Genomic DNA, 23,526 nt, shown 5'->3' on the forward strand with positions numbered 1-23,526 from the left:
TTGATTTGGCCACTCCTAATGTTGCTACTATCTCTCTGATGGATTTTTTCGTTTTTGAAGCCTTACAATGGCCTGTTTCACTTGCATGGACGGCTCCTTTGAACGCATGATATAGGTTCCCAGCAATAGATTCCAAATGCAAATACCACACTTAGAATCAACTCCAGACCTTTTACCTGCTTAATTGAAGAGGAAATAATGGAGGAGCCCACACCTGGCCATGAAACAGCTTTTGATTAAATTGTCCAATTACTTTTGGTCCCTTGAAAAAGGGGGGGGTGGCTACTCTTAAGAGCTGTGATTCCTAAACTCTTCCTCCAATTTGGATGTACATACCCTCAAATTAAACCTGAGGATGTGCACTTTCAGCCCATATCCATTATATAACTAAAGCTTGAATTTGTTTTGGTAAATAGCTGAAAAAACTAAAATTGTGCTTGTGTCCAAATATATATGGACCTAACTGTATATATCAATAATCTGCGTGTTCCACTGATTTTACACTAATAATTATTATATAACAGTGCTAAAGGAGTCATTCATGGAGCAGCGGCGCATGAAAAGAACGATCTCAGCCAGTCATTTTGCACATATGTTGCCACTGTATTACTAACTCATTCAGGGCCACCATGTAAACATTAATAGTGTGTGATTTTCAGCACAGGTGCTGCTGACACTTTGTTGATGTCAGCCCTGATCTGCAGGCAGTTGCGTACATTTATGCTGTAGGCATGGAAAGAGTGCACAAACTTTACAAAGAGTGTTTGGACAAGATTTTATGTAGGATCTTGCTGCCAGCAAGATCCTGCTTAAATCCGTATTAAATGCAAAAGCAAACATTTATTATATTGTAGCTACCAATTCTTAGATGTGATGGCTGCATTTATTTTCCTTTTTAGGCTTGCTTTCTTCTATTTTCTTCTGGTGATCCAGCCAGTAAGTCTGTTGTTTTTCAGAGGAGCAAGCTCTCCTGCAAATGTATCAGTTACAGGAATTAGACAAACCATTTAACACTGACTTACAATGCTTACAATGATCATCTTTTATATCTGTAAAACTGTTATCCTAAAAGGAAAAAATAACTGTTTGCTGCAGCTGCTTACAAAACATTAACTTTTGTTAAATCTGCTATTACTTCTAACACTTCCCTCCCCCCAGACTGAAAATTCTGTTGCCCAAATGTGCCCCCTGTGCTTCTTAATTCAGAGTGGTGGCACTCTAATACAGGAGGTGTGTTACTGGCCAGGTCACTGGGTGAAAACAGAGGGGGAAATAAACTAATGCAGCCACAACATCTGCTAATTGGTAAGCTGCAGCATATTACATTTTTGGTTTTGGGATTAATACCACTTTAAATAAACACAGCAGTGTGAATGAGGCCTGAAGGTGCAGTCAGGGACTTTCATCCTCATCTTCCTTTACTTGGCTAGTTAGGGGCCTGGAACAGGTATATCCGTAGCAGGTGTCCTAACTGCTTGTAGTGTTATGTTTTGAGTCATGAATCTGTGGGTTACCCAACCTCTCAAGAGCGTCTCCAACCTCAATATTTTGGGTTCTAGTTATTCGTGTTTTACCAATGATTCATACATTTTACTAACTGAATCAAACTGAAAAGGTGAAAAATGTGTGAATCATAAGTGAAAACATTGATTATTAGATTCCTCACATTAGGAGTTCTAACGTCACCAGGTTCATGCTTGTTTCATGATAAGGAATCATAGTGCAGCCAGAGACAGCCAAATAATTAGCATTTTAAGGAGGTCAGCAGTGTCAGCTGAATCTACTCGCTACAGGTGTACTTAAAGATCTGTGTCACATGGCCGGTTTGTTGAGGCAGCCAGGTTCCTGCAACAAGAATCTATGGTTTCTTGCCTCTGCAATGACTGCATTATGCAGTAGCAGCTGCTTGGCCCATTTAAACTAATGGGGGGGGGGTTGACAGCGGCCGCTGCTGGTCACATGTAGTCACACACAGAGCAATTAGTAGTGTTTTGGGACAGATGTCCGAGCCTGGATGCAGCTGGTTGCGTCCGAGCCTGCATGCAGCTGGTTGCGTCCGAGCCTGGATGCAGCTGGTTGCGTCCAGTTTTGGACAGCTGCCCCAAACCCCAGCCAATCACTTTGTGCTTGGCTACATACCACTTCATTCAACCCACTTCCTCTGAGCCCAGGTCATCCTGGACTGACTTCTACCTATGACTAAACAGTGAAATTAGAAGCAGCACAATGATGAGCTCTTCTCTTGGACACTAATTTTCAGCCTATCAACATGCTTCTTGTCAGCGCATTTGGCTTCTTGTTCTGCTTCTTCTCACAATGGAGCTCTGTACAGCGGCTGGTACCAGGTGAAATTCAGGCACTTAAAGCGCTTGCATTTAAAAGAAAGATTTAGTGGTAATGGTAGTGTTTTATGATTAAAAAGCTATAATAGATTGTCTTTTATATCTGTATGGAGATCACCTTTACATGATGTAAGCTGTGCTTCTGGGTTTGCTCCATCACCACCCCAGGGTGATCTTGGCAATTTTTGGATTGAGTTATAGGTACATATTCTGGGGGCCAGGCTTCAGCTACAAGTGCCTTTGAAAAGATGTTGGTGTGGGTCTTCATAAACAGACTTATTTGGATTCCTGGGGTTTTCCGTAATAGATGTAATACGTCATGTTCTCAGCATCTATTAGGAATCTTACATAGGTCATTGAATACATGTACTTTTTTCTCCACAGGTCTGCATTTTTTATGGTTTTGTTTCAAAAACCATTTTCTTCTGGGAAGACAATTACTAGACGCCAAGTAAGTTGATATAACCGAATGGTTTGTTGTATTTTTGGATATTACATAATCATGGAAGAGAGAACACACATTTTTTGTTTGTGGCAATAAGGTTCATTTTCTAAACTGCACAAGAGAAAAGACAGTTTGGTTGTTGTGTACCTCGCCTCCACTTTCCAAAAAAAAAAAAAAAAATTTTTTTCTGAAACAGCCTAAATTATGCTGATTATAGCAAAACTGATGATGTCGCCCATTGCAACTATATTGAAGCCTTCAAATGTAATGAGGCCTTTGGTTAGTGTGAGCAACACTTCTATTTTGCTTCATTTTTTTCCTTCAGTGTTGGGGGCGGGGATAATGTATTTTTTCCTCTAAGACCACCACGACATTTATTAGATTCAGTAAAATACAAAAAATTTAAGTTTCAATATCCTATTTTTTGATAACTTAAGTAAAAAAAGTTGTGGTAAAGGCTAAATATTTTTTTTTTACCTTAATGCATTTTTATGCATCCAGGTAAAAAAAACTTTAACGTTCAGCTCCCCCCAGCCCCCCACCTAAGTATCTGATCTCAATCCAACGCCGTGCCCAAGAGCTCAGTGAGAGCAATGGCAGACATTGGCTCTTGATGCTGTCAATCAAATTCTGTTGAGCAGTGGGTGGGGTCGAGCAAGCGTGTGTGTGTATGTGTGTCGGTGTTGAGAAGCACACAGCCCGGCTCGGGATTGAGCCCCCAGTGTTTCCCCCATAGCAAGATAGGCATGCTTGCAGGTAGGTTTCCATGAAGAGATCGGTTTTCTGGGATCATCTAAGGTGGATGGAGGAGGAATTAACCGGACAGATTGGGTTGGGGAGTTTCAGAGGATGGGAGCAGCTAGAGAGCAGGAGTGTAGGAGAATCCCTCTCTTGGTACTGGGATGGATCTTTAACTCATGCAGGGCACGGCGTCACGGCGTAATTGGTTCCTCCTAATGTGTTTCGTGCACCCGCACGTCATCAGAGGGGATTTCCACGAAACGCGCATCCTGTGCGTCCAGGGAGCAGCACCCACTCATCCCTTAAGGGGAATTCTGGCTGATTTGGATCACCAGTAAAGTACAAGGACCCATTTGATGCACCACCCTACCCTTTAGAGGGAAGTCACCCCAACACCTGTCCTACCTTGATGACGTCTGGATTTATATTTATGGGCGCATTTATATTGCGCGTCTGGTGAGTGCGCAATTTTCTCTATAACCATTGCACAAGCACTGACCTACCAGGATAAGAGGCACCGTATGAGCACTGAAAGTCACTTTGGAACTGTTTACTATCTATTTTATGCTAATTTATTAACTTTTATTTAGTACCCTTTTATCAGGTGTCCTAGGATAACAAAGGGGCTAATAGTGTGTGTGTGTGTGTGTGTGTGTAAACAAGTGTCAAAACTGCTCTGAGATTTACCAGCTTATTAAAATGTCATCCTTTTTGTATTTTGTTTTTTTTCTTGGTAGATGTGGACATTTTTTTGACAGTGTAGCTGAACATCTTTGTGGAACTACAATATTACCAAGTATCGTGGCAGCAGACTTTGTCTGTTGTTAATCTACTTATGCAGACGATTATATGACTGGCAAATGATAAACTAATGCATGGGGAATTGTATAGGTTGCACAATTTCTCATGAATTAGTTTATCAATGACTAATTCAGATTAACAGTCATAAACGGTGTTCACAGCCCGTGAAGACTCAGTGACAACTATTACTTAAGTATTGTTAACAGAGGAATGACTTTAAATGATATTTTCAGTTTTGACTGACCACAAATGGGAATTTTGGTTTAGACCTGATTTGCATCGGTTTCCTGAACCGCATTGAAATCGCACTTTGTTCATGTGATCCGCCAGCAGTGTCAATGGTAAATTGATGACACCCCAAAACAGATCACAAAATGCAGTGTGATTGCAAGAATCAGATTGCATGAATCAGATTGCATGGGTGTGAACACTCATGCAATCCAATCTGGTGCAGAAAAAAAAGGTTCCTGCACCCTTTTCGTGTGGGTGCAGTGTGAATTAAGCCTATACAAAATGAATGAGCTTAAATCACACTGCAAATAATTGCATGTGAATTGAACAGGAATGCGGTGCAATTCCTGGCTGAATCGCATGTGATTTCCTGCGCAGCTATAGTGCGAATCCACCCTTAAAGTGTACTCTCACTTTTGCAGTCAAATTGGGGAAAACCCCACTATATGTTGTTTGTTATGTATTCCGATACAGACACACAAAAATGAAATATTTGTTACCTTTTTCAGATGTTTCTCAGGAGAAGGCCTCATGGCTGACAGCAAGCACTTCTGAACTTATCCCTTCATTAACATACAACACAGGAGGCCAGTTTCTTGCGCCTAACCCTTTGTGTTCAAATCTACAGTAGAGTTTACAACTGATAAGGAGATCTGCTAGCACAGTAAGCCAGGGTTCATTATGGCTAACACCGCTTCCCAGCCCCCTCATAAAACAAGAAAACAAAGTGTGATAATTTTTTTTTTCAGTGCTGGAGTTATCAGAAAGGAGCATTTAAAATGGCAATTTGCAAATGATTATTTTTTTTTCTTTCTTTTTTTTTTTTCTTTTTGTTGTGCTATGTTAATGAGAACATGTAACAAGTATAAAGTAGGTATTACCCCAATTAGGCTGCAAAAGTGGAACTACACTTTAAAACTTCAACTTATTGGGATTGATTTACTAAAGGCAAATAGACTGTGTAGTTGCACTCTGCAAGTGCAGTTGCTCCAGAGCTTAGTAAATGAGGAGACCTTTTGCTGACTTCAATCATGCAAGCAAACATGTTTTTTGTTTTTTAATTTTCCTTGCTTTTTATTGGGTTTTCTTTGTACAGTGATGTGTTACCTCATTTACTAAGCTCTGGAGCAACTGCACTCACAAAGTGCACTGTCTATTTGCCTTTTAGTAAGTCAACCCCATTGTTTCCTTATAACCCTGTGGTACAAAGAGGCCTTTTTGTTACCACCTTGGCACAAAGTTCATTTATACCTTCATATGTTAAATGTGGAAATCTGTTGTCTTGCATTTTGTTTACAGTATAACCTGTCTGTTCTAGGATATAGGATGTAGTTAACATAGTCTTTCGTTTCAGTGGATCAGTATTGTGAAGCATGCGTTCGTTGGCTGTATTATCTCACTTCTGTGGTTCTTTGGCCTCACTCTTTGTGGACCATTACGGTAATTTAATTTCTCCTTTTTAATATATAACATCAGATTGCATAATGGCAGTTCCTGAGAAACGCATCAATAGTTGACACTGCACAAACTACATTAACAACTTTGGGGACAGCAAACACAACACAAATCTCCTGAAATGTTTTTCGGCATTGCAGGGGTTTGCCTACCAACCAGTTATCCTAAGGCTGGCTATCAGGTAGAGCTCATGAACATAATCAGCATATATATCTGTAGTGCTGTTCTCCGTGGGCATGCAAAGTGCTTATCAGATTGATTTTGGGACAGTAGAATAGCATACTGGGACCAATTGTAGACAGGAGGCAACTAATTTACTAGCTTGTCTTTGGAGTGTGGGAGGTACCCAGTATAACTGGAGTAACCCCATGCAAGCACAGGGTAAACACCAGGGTGGCCTGCCAGCGTTTGACCCAAGGACCCCAGTGCTGCAGAACAGAAGCACTAACCCTTAAGCCATTGTCCTACCCCTCATTCATTTATTATAAAAGTGATAGAACCCAGCGCAGTTTTTTTTTTTTTTTTTTTTTTTCCCCCAACCTGGAATTTATATACAGATGTATTCTATCATTAGCTATAATTTTGTATTTCTTGGAATTCTTAAAGTGAGACCTGAGCATAAATTCCTGTAGAATCAACAGTTTGCATTTGTTTAAATATTATTAAATATCTGATCCATCTCAAAACCAAAGCAGGAGCTTTCTGCGCTGTGGGACAAGAGGCTCATGAGGTGAAAGAAAAGGAAAGATCACTTGATTTTGAGCCCATATCCTGCCTTAGGCACTACAAAATATCCAGTTAACAGGAGCCAGTCATTTAGAAGGGTCTATGTTGGCTATTAAGGGGTTTGGTATAGTGCATGGATTAGGTTTCAGGGGGTGAATTATTTTTTTGGGTGGGTGTGTTAGGGGTTCACTTTTGGTCCTATGTAAATTGTTAGGGTGAAGGTTAAGGGCTAGGTTAAGCTTAAGGGACATGCACAAGGCTCCAGCATAGACATTGGAGTCCATGCAGTGGTTATTCACAGTGACTAGTGGCCTATGATAAATTTATACAGAAGAGATGGAGATATATATATATATATATATATATATATATATATATATATATATATATATATAAGCCTCATTTACTGCAAAAAGCCCATACTTATGCCACTGGTCCAAGAAGCCCCCATACCGTGACATTGCTAATGACATCAAATATGTACAGCTGCATAGGCAATTAATTAAACCAATTACAGCGGTATGACATAGTCAAAAAAATGCAACATGTACTGCAGATTATAACATTTTTGGTACATAGGCTTAAGTCTAGGTTCACACCTAAAGCATTTTGCAGAAATGCACTACAGGGCATTTAACACGATTTCCTATGGGACATGTTCACATCTCTGCGTTTTCACCTGGTGCATTTTTTGAAAGAGTCAGGGACCTTTTTAAATGCAAAACATTGTGGTTTGGTTCAATAGACATCAATGGAGCTGCTGCAGAAATGCATGTAGAGGGTTTTTTTATGCGTTTTAATCTGCCCAGCAACAAGTTGGCAAAAAAAAATAACGTGTCAAAAACGCACAGCAACAAGCACTGCAGAAACGGATCAAATGCAAACTGCATAGGTGTGAACCTATCCTAAGGGACACTGGGGTGGTGACAGTTTGTAGATGTGTTGATTTTACATTTTCAGTGTTGAAAACAAATTGCCTATCGTGTTGGTGATTTTGTCCAGTTCAACATATTTTCTACTTTTTTTTTTTTTTTTTGACCATTATGAGTATATTTACCAGCTGGTGGAAGAAAATGTTGTCAATTTACAAAATCTTGTCCGCTTATAAGAAAAGATTCCACTCAATCTCTCAATAGCTTTTATACTAGAATTATCACCATCTGTATACTGGTTGATTTATATTTGTTTTGCAGGACGTTGCTGCTGTTTGAACACAGTGATATTGTGGCTCTAACATTGCTTACAGTGCTTTTCACTGGTTCCAGTGGGGTTCCATCCAAGGTATTTGTCCAAGTAAAAATTATACCTAGAAAGAGCAAAAGAGCTGACACAGGGTAGCCTAGAAATGATCTGTTTAGCAGTGTGAAACATGTTTAAAAACCCTTCCTTTTTTTTTTTTTTTTTTAAATTTACATGTTTTGATAAAGTGGGGGGAAAAAATCAGAACCTGCCAGTTTTTTTCTGGTATATATTTTTGGGGATATTTCCCTTTAAAGCAGAACAGCTAATTTTTTTTTTTTTTTTACCATGCAGTGGGGCTGCCCCTTTTTTCGAGCTCTTTTTTTTTTTTTATGAATAAAGACTAAGCTTGTACTCACCTGACCAGCCGATCCTACAGAACACTGTGCTCTCCTGTGGTCCAGCGATGGACTGTTCCTATCTGTGGAGTATGCATTGAGTGTGCTGACCTCAGGAACAGTCAATTTACAAGACCGTTGGACCACGGGGGGGGGGGGCAGGAACAGAAAGGACTGGTCTTGTGCGGGAAGGATCAGCAGGTCATATCCGAGTATATCTTCAATGTCCTCTCTCCTAGAACAAAACCAGCATTTAATCCGTGCAGTGCCACCACAGCCCCACTGCATAGGCAAAACATTTTTTTCCCTGTTTTTCTGCTTTAATCTTTTGTCCTGGTGGTGAAAAGGAACAAGAAATCTGGAAATCTCCCAAAATAAACACAGGAAGTGATTAAAAAAAAAAAAAAAACTGACAGTGGTTCCAACCCTTCACCACTCTATCAGACAGGAAGAGTTTTAGATTTACTTATAAGTATATTCTTTTACAAAAATCCTAGTGTATATCAGAACAAAATTAATTAAAACATTAGAACATAGCGAAAATGGGAAGTTGTCTCTACAGTCAGAGAAATCCCCTATTAGCAGTTGTCACCAGAATTGCTATCTCCATTTATTTATTTATTACAGGTACTTATATAGTGCTGTCAATTTACGCAGCAATATATATATATGACAACTCAATATTTAGCATTTTCCTTCACTCTTGGTGATAATAATCAACAGGACAAATAAAGGGGTGAATCTTTGTAATGAGGACACAAGCTGCTATAAAAACTCAACAAGTGTTTTAGTCCCACTCTATCCAAAACAAAGAAAATATTAAAGTTTAGGTAGACTTAGTAGTAGAATATAAGGACACTGATTATTCTGCATTACAACAGTGTTTACACAAACGCCTTTTCTTTATATTAATATTGGTTCTAACTATGCAGGGTTTTTTTTTTTGTTGTCTACACAGACTCGGGGTGCAGCCTTTTTTATTATAGCTGTTATTTGTTTACTTCTCTTTGATAATGATGATCTGATGGCCAAAATTGCAGAACACCGTATCCTTTATTGAGGTTTAATGGAGGAGGTAGTTTTATTTTTTTGATTTTCTCATAACACAACAGAAAAAATATGGATAGCACCACAGAAGAAATAATAATTAAGTGAAAAACTAAAACATATATATATAAAATATAAGCGCTGCAAAACCTAACCTACAAAGGTGCAAATAATAAAAAAAACAGGTTGCGCTAATATTATAAAAAGTAAATACAATATCACATATGAAAAGTGTTCAAAAAAAAATATATAGTGAATAAAGTCCAAACACCAATATATTGTGTCACAATATCATTCAAAAGAATTTCTTTTGTGTCCAACAAAGATCCACCGTGTGCTAAATCCACCACCAAATAAATTGAATCAACGCACCAGAGCAATATGCTGATCAAATTATAAATCGGCATAAGCGCTTTCTGCTCTGGGAGCAATATTCTGCAGAAGAATGAATAACACTGAAGCCTTTATCTAGGAGCAATGCTTTGCAGGGAATACTCAGCAATATGGATCCACTTCTTTAATATTCACCTCCTCAGATGTTCAGGTGCAGTTCCAGCACAGAGTTCTACATAGTAATGGCTCATGATGAAAAATCTAGTATCTGGCTGCTCATCCCCAACATGAATATACACAAAAATAACCCCCTATGGGACTTTAATGCAGCAAACATATCACATATGTACTCATAAGGACCTCTTTTTAGTCATACAATTTATTGGAAAAAAAATTAATAAAAGATACATTGCATTTAAAAGCACACTAGCTCTGATAACTATTGCAGGGATGTGTTCCCTTTAAGTTGCAACAATACAACATTCCCAAAACAATCTGACACGGTTTGATCATTTCACTTTTAGATCTTCTTTAGGGGGCACGAGTACAAAAGGGATCTCTGAATAAACATATTTGAGATTAATAATAGTTAATATATAAGACATCAATAACGGTTATAGAATCATTTTCATACTTACAAGGGAATTAAACAGTTAATGTTGATCAGAGCGGTCATAAAAATACTGATATCCAAGATGGGACTGCATAGTCCAAAATTCAGTGGTGTAAATCATCGGAGGGGCAAGGGTGGTCAAATATCCATCTTGTGGTACTTACGGCAGAGGAAGAAAACCAAATCGCCCTCCATATTCCTCTATAATTATCGTAAGAAATATAATACAAATTAGAAACAAAACTTTTATAGAAGGCCAGAGAATTAATACCATAATGTATAAAAATTGATGTTAAAAAAGATGTTATGAATTCCAATGAGCCAAAGGCTATGCCCAGCTATCCTATCTATGATAAAAATCAAATAGGGCTATATATAGCAGAAATAAAGTCTGACGAGGGTTACCATACAGAGCATATTTCCATGGTATGGCAGATTTACCTGCTAAACCCCCCCCCCCTCTTTCCAGCATTGCATCAGCTGCTATCTCCTCAAAATCCCCTTGTTTTGTCATATGCCAACATCTGTACCCACTCTTATGGGTTTGAACTCCATAGCCATCTTGACTGGTTGGCCCGCGATACTGTTAATTCAGCCTGGTACCAAACCACATCAAGAATGTACACTCTGCACATGCTGGTAGAAAGAAGAGATTTACTGCAATAAAAGCCTACCTGGCAGCAACATTCTGCAAATAGGCCACTTGTTGTGCAGTTTTTGTATTGTTCACACTCATGTTAAAATCAGATTTTTTTTTTTTTTTTCCTATAGAAAATTACTTGAAACCTCCAAACATTAAATATTTTATGAAAGCAGAGGCCCTGGAGAATAAAATGGTGGCTGTTCTGATTTTAAATGTCTCGAGATATTTGTGCAGCTGTTTATCAAATGAAAATGTTCAGGAAAAATACAATAAAAAAATTTTTAGTGTGCTCAAACAAAATATAATACCCGATTTTTTTTTTTTTTTTTTTTTTTTTATTTTATTTATTTTTTGTAAAAGACAATCTTGTATCGAGTAAATAGATTACAAAATTGTCAAGATTTAAAACTGCCCATGAAATAAACTACAGTAACTAAAATTGTCCATAGGTAATTCTTTAAAAGCCTTTACAGTTTATCAATTTGGAGGGAATTATGAAATATGGCCCTGGAGTTTTTGCCCTCACTTCACACAGGCAATACAATATTTTACCTCTGTGCAGGGCTGTTTTGCCCGCATGGTGCTAAATGCATCCCCGTGCAGGTAATCCTATTGATGTCTATTGGGACGCAGTGGCTGCAGGGACGCAGCCGCTGTGTCCCACTATGACATCCGTGTGGGTGCGGGTCCCCAAACGCAAATAGTGTGAGTTCAGTGACTTGCACACACTCTCATGGATATCATAATTGGGACACAGCAGCTGTGTCCCTGTAGCCACCAGTGGAACTACCTGCACAGGGATGCACGAACACCTGTGCATCCCCGTGTGAATAAACACAACATTGTAGGGGCATAGACTAGAGCAGGGGTATTGAATTAAAATTCACAAAGGTCCATTCAGTAAAATTTTCTTCCAGCAGAGGTCCGAATAGCACCCCTCCTTCACATTGTAGTCCCCAGCCCTCCTTCACATTCCTGTCCACACCCCCTTTATAGAATCCCCCTTTACATTGGAATCCTCAGTCCCCCTTCTCATTCTTGTCCTCACCCCCTTTATAGAACCCCTCCTGCTCACTGCAGTCCCCAGCCCCCTTTTACATTCCTATCCTCATTTCCTTTATAGTACTTCCCTTCACATTCCTGTCCCCACCCCCCTTTATAGAACCCCCTATTACATTCCTGTCTTCACCCCCTTTATAGAACCCCCCTTCGCTCTGCAGTCCCCAGCCTCTCATCACATTCCTATGCTTATTCCCTTTATAGCACTCCTCTTGACGTTCCTGTCCTCACCCACTTTACAGCACCACCCTTCACACTTCTGTATTCACCCCCCTTTATAGAACCCCCATTTACATTCCTGTTCTCACCCCCTTTATAGAAACCCCCCCCTTCACTCTGCAGTGCCTAGACCCCCTTCACATTTTTGTCCTTACCCCATTTATAGAACTCACCCTTCACATTGCAGTCCCCAGCCCCCCATTCACATTCCTGTCCTAGCCCCCTTTGTAAACCCCCCCCCCCCTCCTTTCATAACACTCACTTCACATTCCTGTCCTCACCCGCCCCTTTTATATCACCCCCTTCCCTTCACATTTGTTTCCGGACCCCCTTCACATCAATCCATGCTTCCCCCGCACTTAATAGTTGTGACAGACCCCATTTCCCTGTCCTACCTTACAGCGCAGAGGACGGAACGCACAGAGGGTCTAGAGCTGGCATCGGAAGGGCAGCACAGTGATGGACAGAGGGTAGGAGCTGCCCCAGTTAACTGGTTGCTATGATGCAGGGCAGTCGTAGAAATCAATCAGTTAACTGGGCCAGCTACCACCCTCCATCCATTGTTGTGCTGCTTCCCTCTGTCAGCTCTGCACAGAAGACAGTGCTAGTGGCAGCTGGGGGGAGAACTGGCTCCTAAATGGCACAACCATGGCGGGTCCGAGACGTACATTGACTCTGTCCACATCTGGACCATGGTCCCCATTTAGTGATGGCTGTACTAGAGTAATGTACGCTCTGTATGAACAAGGCCTTAGAATGTATCATCACGGTGCTTCCCTGTGTCCTTTTCCTCCTGTAACATGCCTTAACCCCTCCCACTCTAGTCCCTGAACTGTGACAGTGTCGTGGAAAGTAGTAGATTCTGACTGACTTGTAGTGAAGTCACTCCTGATTTCCGGTGTGCAGGAAGTTAATAGAGAACATCTATAGGTTTTGTTACTTTTTTTTTTTTTTTGTCTTCAGCTGTATATGTGTAACAGAACCGGAACCTGACCACTCTTGGGTATTTTCCATTATACTCCAGCTTCCCTGTCCGAACTCAAATCCCCGGACACCACCCGCTGATCATGCAGGAAATAAGACAGCACCCGACTCTTCTTAAAACAGGAAGTCAACTCCTTTATTCTTACACACACACACAAGATATATACACAGGGTGGGGAAACACAACCAGGGACAGAAAACACATAATCAGCCCACCCCATCAGTGGGAAGGGCTACAGGAACCCCCCCCCCCCCGACCAAGACACAGAACAATGGACAGCCACATGGCAGAGAACAAAGGGCAACACACCAATACACAATTCCCATTCACGCCCTGTACCCCTTAACAGGCACAGGGTGTGTTAAACATAAGAATTAGGGACGATGATACAGGGGTCCCCCCACCCCCAAAAGTCACTCCCATCACAATATACAAACTGTGAATGTTCTTTGAGGATTTGCATTTAATTTATGTATGTTAGGTTCTGTGTTTATTTTGCCTTAACTGTCCTGTATCAGCTGAAGGACACCATGACAGTACTCTAACGCATTTCCTGTACACAGCGTTCTCCCTATTAGGAGTTGCAGATCATAAGGTAAGACTCCCTTCAGTTTTACTGCAGAAATCTAGATCTGTTTATATTTGATTATCAAATACTCAATACTTCAGATATTTGAAAACTTCTAGATTCAGGTGCCCTTGCCTGAATCTAGTCCTTTCCATGTTTATCAGCTGTAGGCTGTCTTACATTTAATTCCTGTTTATGTACTCCATTGTGTCGTATATTTAGCCTTGTTTAATTTAATATGTATGTTTGCCATTGTGATCCCTAAACTTTTCCTTCTCTATAAAGTGTCATGCTACAGTCTGACCTGCATGAACATGTTAAATCCTTCAGCGTGACATCTCTTGCCAGCATCTATTAGGTGCTGAACTGTGGCTGTCTTCGTTGACCGGCATGGAATGACATCACCCCTTCTCGTGAGCAGGAGTGCAGTCATCCTGTTACACAGACGCTGTGCCGGAATATAAACTGAGCTGCACTTCTGCAGCTTAGTGAATATTCCAAAGAAGACTGCAAACAGGCGGGTAGGTTTCTTTTATTAAAGAAGCGACATTACATGTCTCTTCTGCAGTAAAGAGCCTGCGTACTCACAATTGTGGGACTTTAATTCCGTTTTAAAGCCTCATGCACACAGAACGTCAAACACGCCACTTTTACAGGAGTTTGATTTTTTTTTTCTGTATTGCTTTTTTTTTTGATTTTTTTTTTCTCTAAATGCCCCTCTATTTTAACCTGTGTGTCCATGCACATATAGACATTTACAGGCAGAATAAAGAAAACATCACTTGTGCATTCAGAAGAGGGAAAATTTGGGCGGAAAAATGTCAAATGCACATTAATAATAGGCACGTTTATGCGCTTTGCACATTAATCCAATCTAATGGCCAGAATTGTTTACTATTCTGGCCAATAGAATGTATTAACGCCAAATGCATGAACAAGCATGCAAAACGTAGCTTTAGTCGTGTTTTTTTTAAGCTGAATTTTCCTCCACTGGAACAACGGTTTCCAGTGCACTGAAAAAAAACATCTTGTGTGCATGCTTTGGGATAAAAGTGTGTTGGGTTTATCAGTGCTATTACTAAAGTGAGCTTTCTGTAGAGATGGCCATTCTGCTCTATACATCAGTCTAGGGCAGTGATGGCGAACCTTTTTGAGCCCGAGTGCCCAAACTGCGACCCAAAACCAACTTATTTCTTTCAAAGTGCCAACACTGCAATGAAACCTGAATATCGAGCTTTTGGTTTAGAAAAAACAACTCGTACAGTAGTGCAAACTAATTAACAGTACAGGGATGACCAGAGACTGCGGACACAGTACAGGGATGACCAGAGACTGCGGACACAGTACAGGGATGACCAGAGACTGCGGACACAGTACAGGGATGACCAGAGACTGCAGACACAGTACAGGGATGACCAGAGACTGCGGACACAGCACAGGGATGACCAGAGACTGCGGACACAGTACAGGGATGACCAGAGACTGCGGACACAGTACAGGGATGACCAGAGACTGCGGACACAGTACAGGGATGACCAGAGACTGCGGACAGAGTACAGGGATGACCAGAGACTGCGGACAGTAAAGGGATGACCAGAGACTGCGGACACAGTACAGGGATGACCAGAGACTGCGGACACAGTACAGGGATGACCAGAGACTGCGGACAGTACCGGGATGACCAGAGACTGCGGACACAGTACAGGGATGACCAGAGACTGCGGACACAGTACAGGAGATGACCAGAGACTGCGAACAGTACAGGAGATGACCAGAGACTGCGGACAGTACAGGGATGACCAGAGACTGCGGACAGTACAGGGATGACCAGAGACTGCGGACAGTACAGGGATGACCAGAGACTGCGGACAGTACAGGGATGACCAGAGACTGCGGACACAGTACAGGGATGACCAGAGGCTGCGGACACAGTACAGGGATGACCAGAGACTGCAGACACAGTACAGGGATGACCAGAGACTGCAGACACAGTACAGGGATGACCAGAGACTGCAGACACAGTACAGGGATGACCAGAGACTGCAGACGCAGTACAGGGATGACCAGAGACTGCAGACGCAGTACAGGGATGACCAGAGACTGCAGACACAGTACAGGGATGACCAGAGACTGCAGACACAGTACAGGGATGACCAGAGACTGCGGACACAGTACAGGAGATGACCAGAGACTGCGGACAGTACAGGGATGACCAGAGACTGCGGACACAGTACAGGGATGACCAGAGACTGCGGACACAGTACAGGGATGACCAGAGACTGCGGACACAGTACAGGAGATGACCAGAGACTGCGGACACAGTACAGGAGATGACCAGAGACTGCGGACACAGTACAGGAGATGACCAGAGACTGCGGACACAGTACAGGAGATGACCAGAGACTGCGGACAGTACAGGAGATGACCAGAGACTGCGGACACAGTACAGGAGATGACCAGAGACTGCGGACACAGTACAGGAGATGACCAGAGACTGCGGACACAGTACAGGAGATGACCAGAGACTGCGGACACAGTACAGGGATGACCAGAGACTGCGGACACAGTACAGGGATGACCAGAGACTGCGGACACAGTACAGGGATGACCAGAGACTGCGGACACAGTACAGGGATGACCAGAGACTGCGGACACAGTACAGGGATGACCAGAGACTGCGGACACAGTACAGGGATGACCAGAGACTGCGGACACAGTACAGGAGATGACCAGAGACTGCGGACACAGTACAGGAGATGACCAGAGACTGCGGACAGTACAGGAGATGACCAGAGACTGCGGACAGTACAGGAGATGACCAGAGACTGCGGACAGTACAGGAGATGACCAGAGACTGCGGACACAGTACAGGAGATGACCAGAGACTGCGAACAGTACAGAAGATGACCAGAGACTGCGGACAGTACAGGAGATGACCAGAGACTGCGGACACAGTACAGGGATGACCAGAGACTGCGGACACAGTACAGGGATGACCAGAGACTGCGGACACAGTACAGGGATGACCAGAGACTGCGGACACAGTACAGGGATGACCAGAGACTGCGGACACAGTACAGGAGATGACCAGAGACTGCGGACACAGTACAGGAGATGACCAGAGACTGCGGACACAGTACAGGAGATGACCAGAGACTGCGGACAGTACAGGAGATGACCAGAGACTGCGGACAGTACAGGAGATGACCAGAGACTGCGGACACAGTACAGGAGATGACCAGAGACTGCGGACACAGTACAGGAGATGACCAGAGACTGCGGACACAGTACAGGAGATGACCAGAGACTGCGGACACAGTACAGGAGATGACCAGAGACTGCGGACAGTACAGGAGATGACCAGAGACTGCGGACAGTACAGAAGATGACCAGAGACTGCGGACAGTACAGGAGATGACCAGAGACTGCGGACAGTACAGGAGATGACCAGAGACTGCGGACAGTACAGGAGATGACCAGAGACTGCGGACAGTACAGGGATGACCAGAGACTGCGGACACAGTACAGGGATGACCAGAGACTGCGGACACAGTACAGGGATGACCAGAGACTGCGGACACAGTACAGGAGATGACCAGAGACTGCGGACAGTACAGGAGATGACCAGAGACTGCGGACAGTACAGGAGATGACCAGAGACTGCGGACAGTACAGGGATGACCAGAGACTGCGGACACAGTACAGGGATGACCAGAGACTGCGGACACAGTACAGGGATGACCAGAGACTGCGGACACAGTACAGGGATGACCAGAGACTGCGGACAGCACAGGGATGACCAGAGACTGCGGACAGTACAGAGATGACTGCTGACCTTTGGGGAGGGAGGGGGAGCGGGTACCTGAATTTGACAGGTACCCGCTCTTACTTCCGCAGAGTTTTTTTTCTTTATCTTACGCTCGTCGGACAGCCGGATGCCCAGTGCGCATGCGCGAGAAGCGCTGCGCTTTGTGATTGGTCCGGCGGCTTCTGGGATCTGTCATGTGTCCCAGGTACCGCCTTACCATTCACAAAGAGCACTGCTTCTTGTGCATGCGCACTTGGGACCCGGCTGTCACGCACACTACAGCCGGGAAGACAGCGCGCCGCTGGATTCTCCTGGCGTGCCCACAGATAAGGCTCGGCGTGCCGGCTGTGGCACGCGTGCCACGGGTTCGCCATCACTGGTCTAGGGTTTCATCTTTCAGTATTTATGACCTCATGTGCTTTTACAAAATGATTTTGCATTGTACAAAATAAAGTATTATTTAATTGAAGTGCATCTGTTTTCTTGTTGCTTTCAGGGAGGAGTACTGTTGCTTGTGTTGGCTTTATGTTTCAATGTTGGTTTCCACACAGCTTCCAGAAAGCTCTCTTTAGATATTGGTGGAGCCAAGCGTCTGCAGGCCTTGTCTCACCTTGTGTCTGTCATATTACTGTGCCCGTGGGTCATCGTCCTTGCTGCAACTACTGAGGTAATCACCTTCTCTATCTGCAGACACGTTGAGTTATGTGTTATACAAATGTCTAGATTGCTTCTGCTTGGCAGTATTGCATTAAGCTCAGTCCAAGAGACAAAAAGCAGAGCTATCTGTGTCTCATAACTGAATTGGCCCGCAGACTTTATTTCTTGTGTAATGTTATTTAATCATAGATCAAGTATTAGTCTTTCTTGGAACAGCAATGGCTCAAATTGTCGGGATGTGATTGACAATATACAGATCTAGAACCCATGGTCATCAACAATACTGATTTATGCTTGCGGCATTTTGAGGATGCAGTTAGTATTAACCACTTTACCTCCTATCTATAGCAGTTTTACTGCTACAGGGCGGCATTCCTGTGCAAAAATCACATAAATAAGCGTAATTTTGCACTTCCACATGGGGCGCACTCCACCGGAGAAAATCTTCAGCCTTGAACTGTCGCAGCACAAAACGATCTGCACGGCCCGGCAAGCAGTTGCTTGCTAGCACCCGCTGATCGTTGGTCATTAGCACTGTTGTGAATCCTGAATCGTTTCTCTCTGCAGAGCTGAGAACACGATCTATCACTTCCCATAGTAAAAGCACCACCTAGTGTACACCAAGCACATAGGTAGGCACAAACTTAATCCTTTGATCACCCTAGGTGCTAACCCCATCCTAGCCAGTGTCATTAGTACAGTGTCAATGCATAATATTTTTAGCACTGGTTCCCAAAAAGTGTCAATTAGTGTAAAAATGACCCGCTTCAAGTCGCTGATTGCTGCCATTACTAGTATGAAAATGTTTTTTTTTTTTTTTTTTTTAATTCCAGTACATGTACCATAGTTTGTAGATGCTATAACCTTTGCGCAAACAAATCAGTATACAATTATTGGGATTTTTTTACCAAAAATATGTAGCAGAATACATTTTGGTGTAAATGTTTTATAGCAGAAAATAAAAAGTATTGTGCTTTTTTCAAAATTGTCAGTCTTTTTTGTTTTTAGCGCAAAGGTAAAAACAGCAGAGGTGATCAAATACCACCAAAAGAAAGCTCTATTTGTGGTGAAAAAGAACATGAATTCCATTTGGGTACAGCATTGCATGACTGCGCTATTGTCAGTTAAAGTAACACAGCGCTGTATTGCAAAACATGGCCTGGACAGGAAGGGTGGATAAAACTTCTGGAGGGCAAGTGGTTAAAGTCATCACAAATCTGAATGAATCAAATTGAGCAAATGTTGAAAGATTGTTTTACATAGATTATGTTTAGTGAAAACTGCACAATGAAAGTTTTTATATGCAAATATTGACTTTTTTTCTTTGAAAATCAGCACCTCTCAAGCTTTTGTTTTTAACATTTAATAACACGGTGTTGGCTGATTTCTGCCAGTCACAGGCTGTCTCACACCCCTCCAGTGTCTTAGAATAAGAGGAAGGCGAAGCCTCCTTCAATCTAGATATATTATCCCACCCCCTTTGTGTTTAGCTGGTTAGCCGTCATTTACCACTAAGCATATGCCCACATGTGATAGAAGCGTGGGCTGCTCAGATGTGATAGGAAGAAAATGATCCACATAGAAACTCCCTGCAAACAGGGCTGCCAACACCGCTCTGCAAAATCCCCAGTTGCATTGGGGACATGGACAGAATGGGGAGATAGAGAACAGTAGGATCAACCAGATTTTTTGCAGAATATAGAAAATGAATCTCATAGTGGACTGAGTATGAACAACATGTAATACAGCATTTGATAGTGTGTGGTTTTTTTTTTTGTTTGTGGGGGTTTTTTTTTTTTTTTTTTTTCTTCTGTTTTTTTTTTTAATGATGTAGGTTTAGCGACACTTTAAGGTAAAAAAAACCTTAAGGCTTTAGAAGCACTTTAATTTATGGGTTAGCAGGATGAAGGAAAATGGTTACAGAATCCATTTTTGATTCAATTTAACGTTGATGGTGGATTTGTGTTTTAAAGGCCAATTGAAGTCACAAAAATGGACACTGGTTTAGATAGACATCGTACGAAAAAGACTTGGTTACATAGTTTTTCCACTTTTCTGTTACTGCAGTTGCAGTGTCTAAATATGACTGTGCCAAACAACAGGCACAGATTATGACCACACTGCCCAGTTCATTCTGTAATCTACCAAACCTGGTAAAGCACACCCCTCTTCTTACCCAACACAAAGGGGTTTATTTACTAGAGCTGGTTCACTCAGAATCGTGTGTACTTCTGCAAGGAAACCAATCAGGTTTTATTGCTAAAGCTTAGTTGAAAAAGCTGAGGTTAGAAATTGATTGGCTACCATGCACAGCTGCACCAGGGTCTGAGTGAACCAGCTTTAGTAAATAACCCCAAAATGTCTATGTTAGGAAACCTGTTAGGAGGAATGTGGCTGTTATGCATCTTTTCCAGCATGAAACTCTGCAGTGAAAGAATGGGAAGCACACACATAGGCATTTCCAAGCAAACATCTGTTAAAATGATAACATGCGGAGGTTCACTATAGAGAAGAACAAAGGTAGAAGACTTCAAATAGGGTTTAACTTTACATACTGACAATTGATTAACATTCTTAGGCGGAAAGGCTTGTATGTCACATAAACTTTGGGCTGGAATGGGTCTCCCTGAGCTACTCCATTCCAATCTGACCAATACAAAGCGCACAGTAAGCTAAACTACATGTATACCATAAGAGTATGATACAGTGGACCTTACACCCTCTTCGTACAGAGTAGTGCTTTGATTGCATTTCTGTGGCTGAAGGTGAAAGAAATAAAGATTCAGAGCAGAAAAAGAGAGACCATTCAGAGAAGCAGCAGGTTTAGCAGGAAAGGATGAAATAACAAAGACTCTTCCACAGTTTATTGCAATATTTCACAAGGGAGCATTTAGACCTGGTCAAGGTTGTGACTGTGGAACACAACCAACTAACATCTGGGAAATAGTGTTTTACTGCAGTAAAATATTATTATTGTATTGATATTAGTATCTGCATTAGTCATTTTTCCAATACTAATTGCCTATCCTTGCTCCATCTAACCTTTTGTTTAATATGTGTCTATTTCAGAGTAAAGTGGAGTCATGGTCTTCTCTCATAATGCCTTTCATCACCGTTATATTCTCGGTCATGATCCTGGATTTCTATGTGGAGTCTGTTTGCTCAGTTAAGATGGAAGTGTCAAAGTGTGCGCGCTATGGATATTTCCTGATAGTAATCAGTGCTCTGCTGCTGGGGAATTTCTGGACTCATCCTATCACAGACCAGCTGCGGGCCATGAATAAGCCCGCACACCAGCCTAGCACTGAACATGTCCTCTCTGGAGGAGTGGTGGTCAGCTCTATCTTTTTCCTCTTGTGTAAGTATTGTTTGAGAGTGGTTGGTGTCCTCAGAATTTTAACTAGTTAATTTAGTAGTAAAGTAAAGCCCTCCTAGAAACGTAGGTATTTACATGTCTCATCCATTAAATATCCCAGAAAGTTTCCATTCAGAATAGTGGGTGGGGTCATGCAAATCATTCCTTTGCAGTCCATTGCTACCGGGCATCCAGAAAGGCTAGTATATAGCACAGTCTAATATTGTAGAACCATTAATTTCAAACTGCATACAAATGTTTTGGGCTTGTTGGCCATCATAAGTGCAGTGTGTATAAACAACGGAGTAGTGTTTGATCACCAATGAGAGGGCATGGAGAGGAGGGATACAAATTTTCAGGAGATGTCACACCATTAGGTTCACACACAGTGAAAAAGTTAGGTTGCCCATAAATTATTATTTTGGTTTTTTTTTGTTTGTTTGTTTTTGTTTTTTGGCCAACAGGCTGGAAAAAAAAAAAAGAAATGAGGTGGATAGAGCAATCCTTCCGACTGGGACATTGTATTCTTATAGCATGTCTCTCCGCTTTCAGAGTACATTGATCAGTCAGCTAACTAATCGAGAACAATTTTCAAACAAGCCTGTTCGACAAAAGTTGATTGACTTCTCTCAAACAGGCACAGCCACACATGGATAGAAATGGGCTAGTCCCTGCTGAACCAGCTAACTTTTGATCCATCTATGGATTTTTTTAATTATTTTTTATTTTTTTTTACCTGTGGTAAGAATTAATGCAGTATTAAACCCTAAAGCAAACATTTATTATATTGCAGCTTACCAACTTCTAGATGTAATGGCTACATAAATTTTTTTTTTAAACTGGTGATCTGTCCAGTAAGTCTGATGTTCTTCAACAGAACAAGCCACTCTGAAAATGTAGCAGTTACAGGGTTGAGACAAACAATTTACTACTGACAAGTGTACAATAATCAGCTTTTGTTTGTGTCAAACCTTTATCGCAAAAAGGGAAAAAAATGCTGTAAGTGCCTATAAAGTGTTAGCTGGAGTTCAGCATTAATTTGTTAGTACATTTAACAATCCCCTCCACCTAGAATGACAATGAAATCTGTTCCATGTGTTGTCAGGTTGTGTTGTTGCTTTCCTGAGACATTTTCTTGATTGCTATTCATTTTTGTGAACTGAATGCATGTCTAATGCAGATACTGTATGATGTTCAGCCAAACCAACCAACATGGAAGACTGGATAGATCCAGCTAACCAGTTCATTACAAAAAGATTTTTGCTGGCAATTTACTTTTTATTGTTAAAAAAAAACAAAGCTTACTTTTTTGTTCCTGGTTTCTTAAACGTTTCTGCTGGTCCTTACACTAAGAATTGGTGGCCCTAAAATTCATTATTTGGGCCTCTACTGACTATGATTTTTAGGTGAACTGGGCAGCACAGTGGCTTAGTGGTTCCAAAACGGCAACTACAATTTCTGATAACATATGTAAACAATACTGTAAGTGGCTTTTATTATTGAGCAGTTGTTATACATATATACAGATTTGTTTTACAGTTCAGTTATTTATGTGTTTCATTTAACAGCTGCAAGCATCCTATCTTCGGCATCCAGGAAGGGCCAGAAGGGCACCCTTGTTGGTTATTCTCCGGAAGGGACACCTCTGTACACCTTTATGGGTGATGCCCTGCACAGCACTTCCCCATCTATGCCTAGGTTTATTAAGGATTCACTCAAACAAATACTCGAAGAATACGACTCCAGGCAGATCTTCTACTTTCTATGTCTAAACCTGGTAGGTGTACTGGTTTACATGTGACAGGAGCTACCTGTATTTAAAAATCACTTGCAGTCTACATGGTAATCTCCCAGCTGCTTCTGAACTCTCATAAGGTGTTTTCCTTCCTCCTTTCTCCCCTGGTTTTAATGGGCCAGTGTA

At 41.8% G+C, this 23,526-nt stretch overlaps 1 protein-coding gene across 1 annotated transcript in view; it reads left to right on the plus strand.

The window, feature by feature from the left end:
* Positions 1-23,526, plus strand: part of SLC30A5 (solute carrier family 30 member 5) — a 49,259-nt gene that overhangs the window by 8,232 nt on the left and 17,501 nt on the right. The window contains exons 3-10 of the mRNA XM_089653487.1: positions 2,727-2,793; positions 5,915-6,000; positions 7,935-8,022; positions 9,277-9,364; positions 13,736-13,812; positions 18,090-18,260; positions 21,320-21,608; positions 23,174-23,382. Coding sequence (XP_089509613.1) covers positions 2,727-2,793; positions 5,915-6,000; positions 7,935-8,022; positions 9,277-9,364; positions 13,736-13,812; positions 18,090-18,260; positions 21,320-21,608; positions 23,174-23,382 — 1,075 coding nt within the window. The remainder of the gene's footprint in view (positions 1-2,726; positions 2,794-5,914; positions 6,001-7,934; positions 8,023-9,276; positions 9,365-13,735; positions 13,813-18,089; positions 18,261-21,319; positions 21,609-23,173; positions 23,383-23,526) is intronic.

This window comes from Staurois parvus, unplaced genomic scaffold (assembly GCF_062004578.1).
Source record: "Staurois parvus isolate SC_StPar_1 unplaced genomic scaffold, SC_StPar_1.0 ptg000714l, whole genome shotgun sequence".
NCBI classification, from domain to species: Eukaryota; Metazoa; Chordata; class Amphibia; order Anura; family Ranidae; genus Staurois; species Staurois parvus.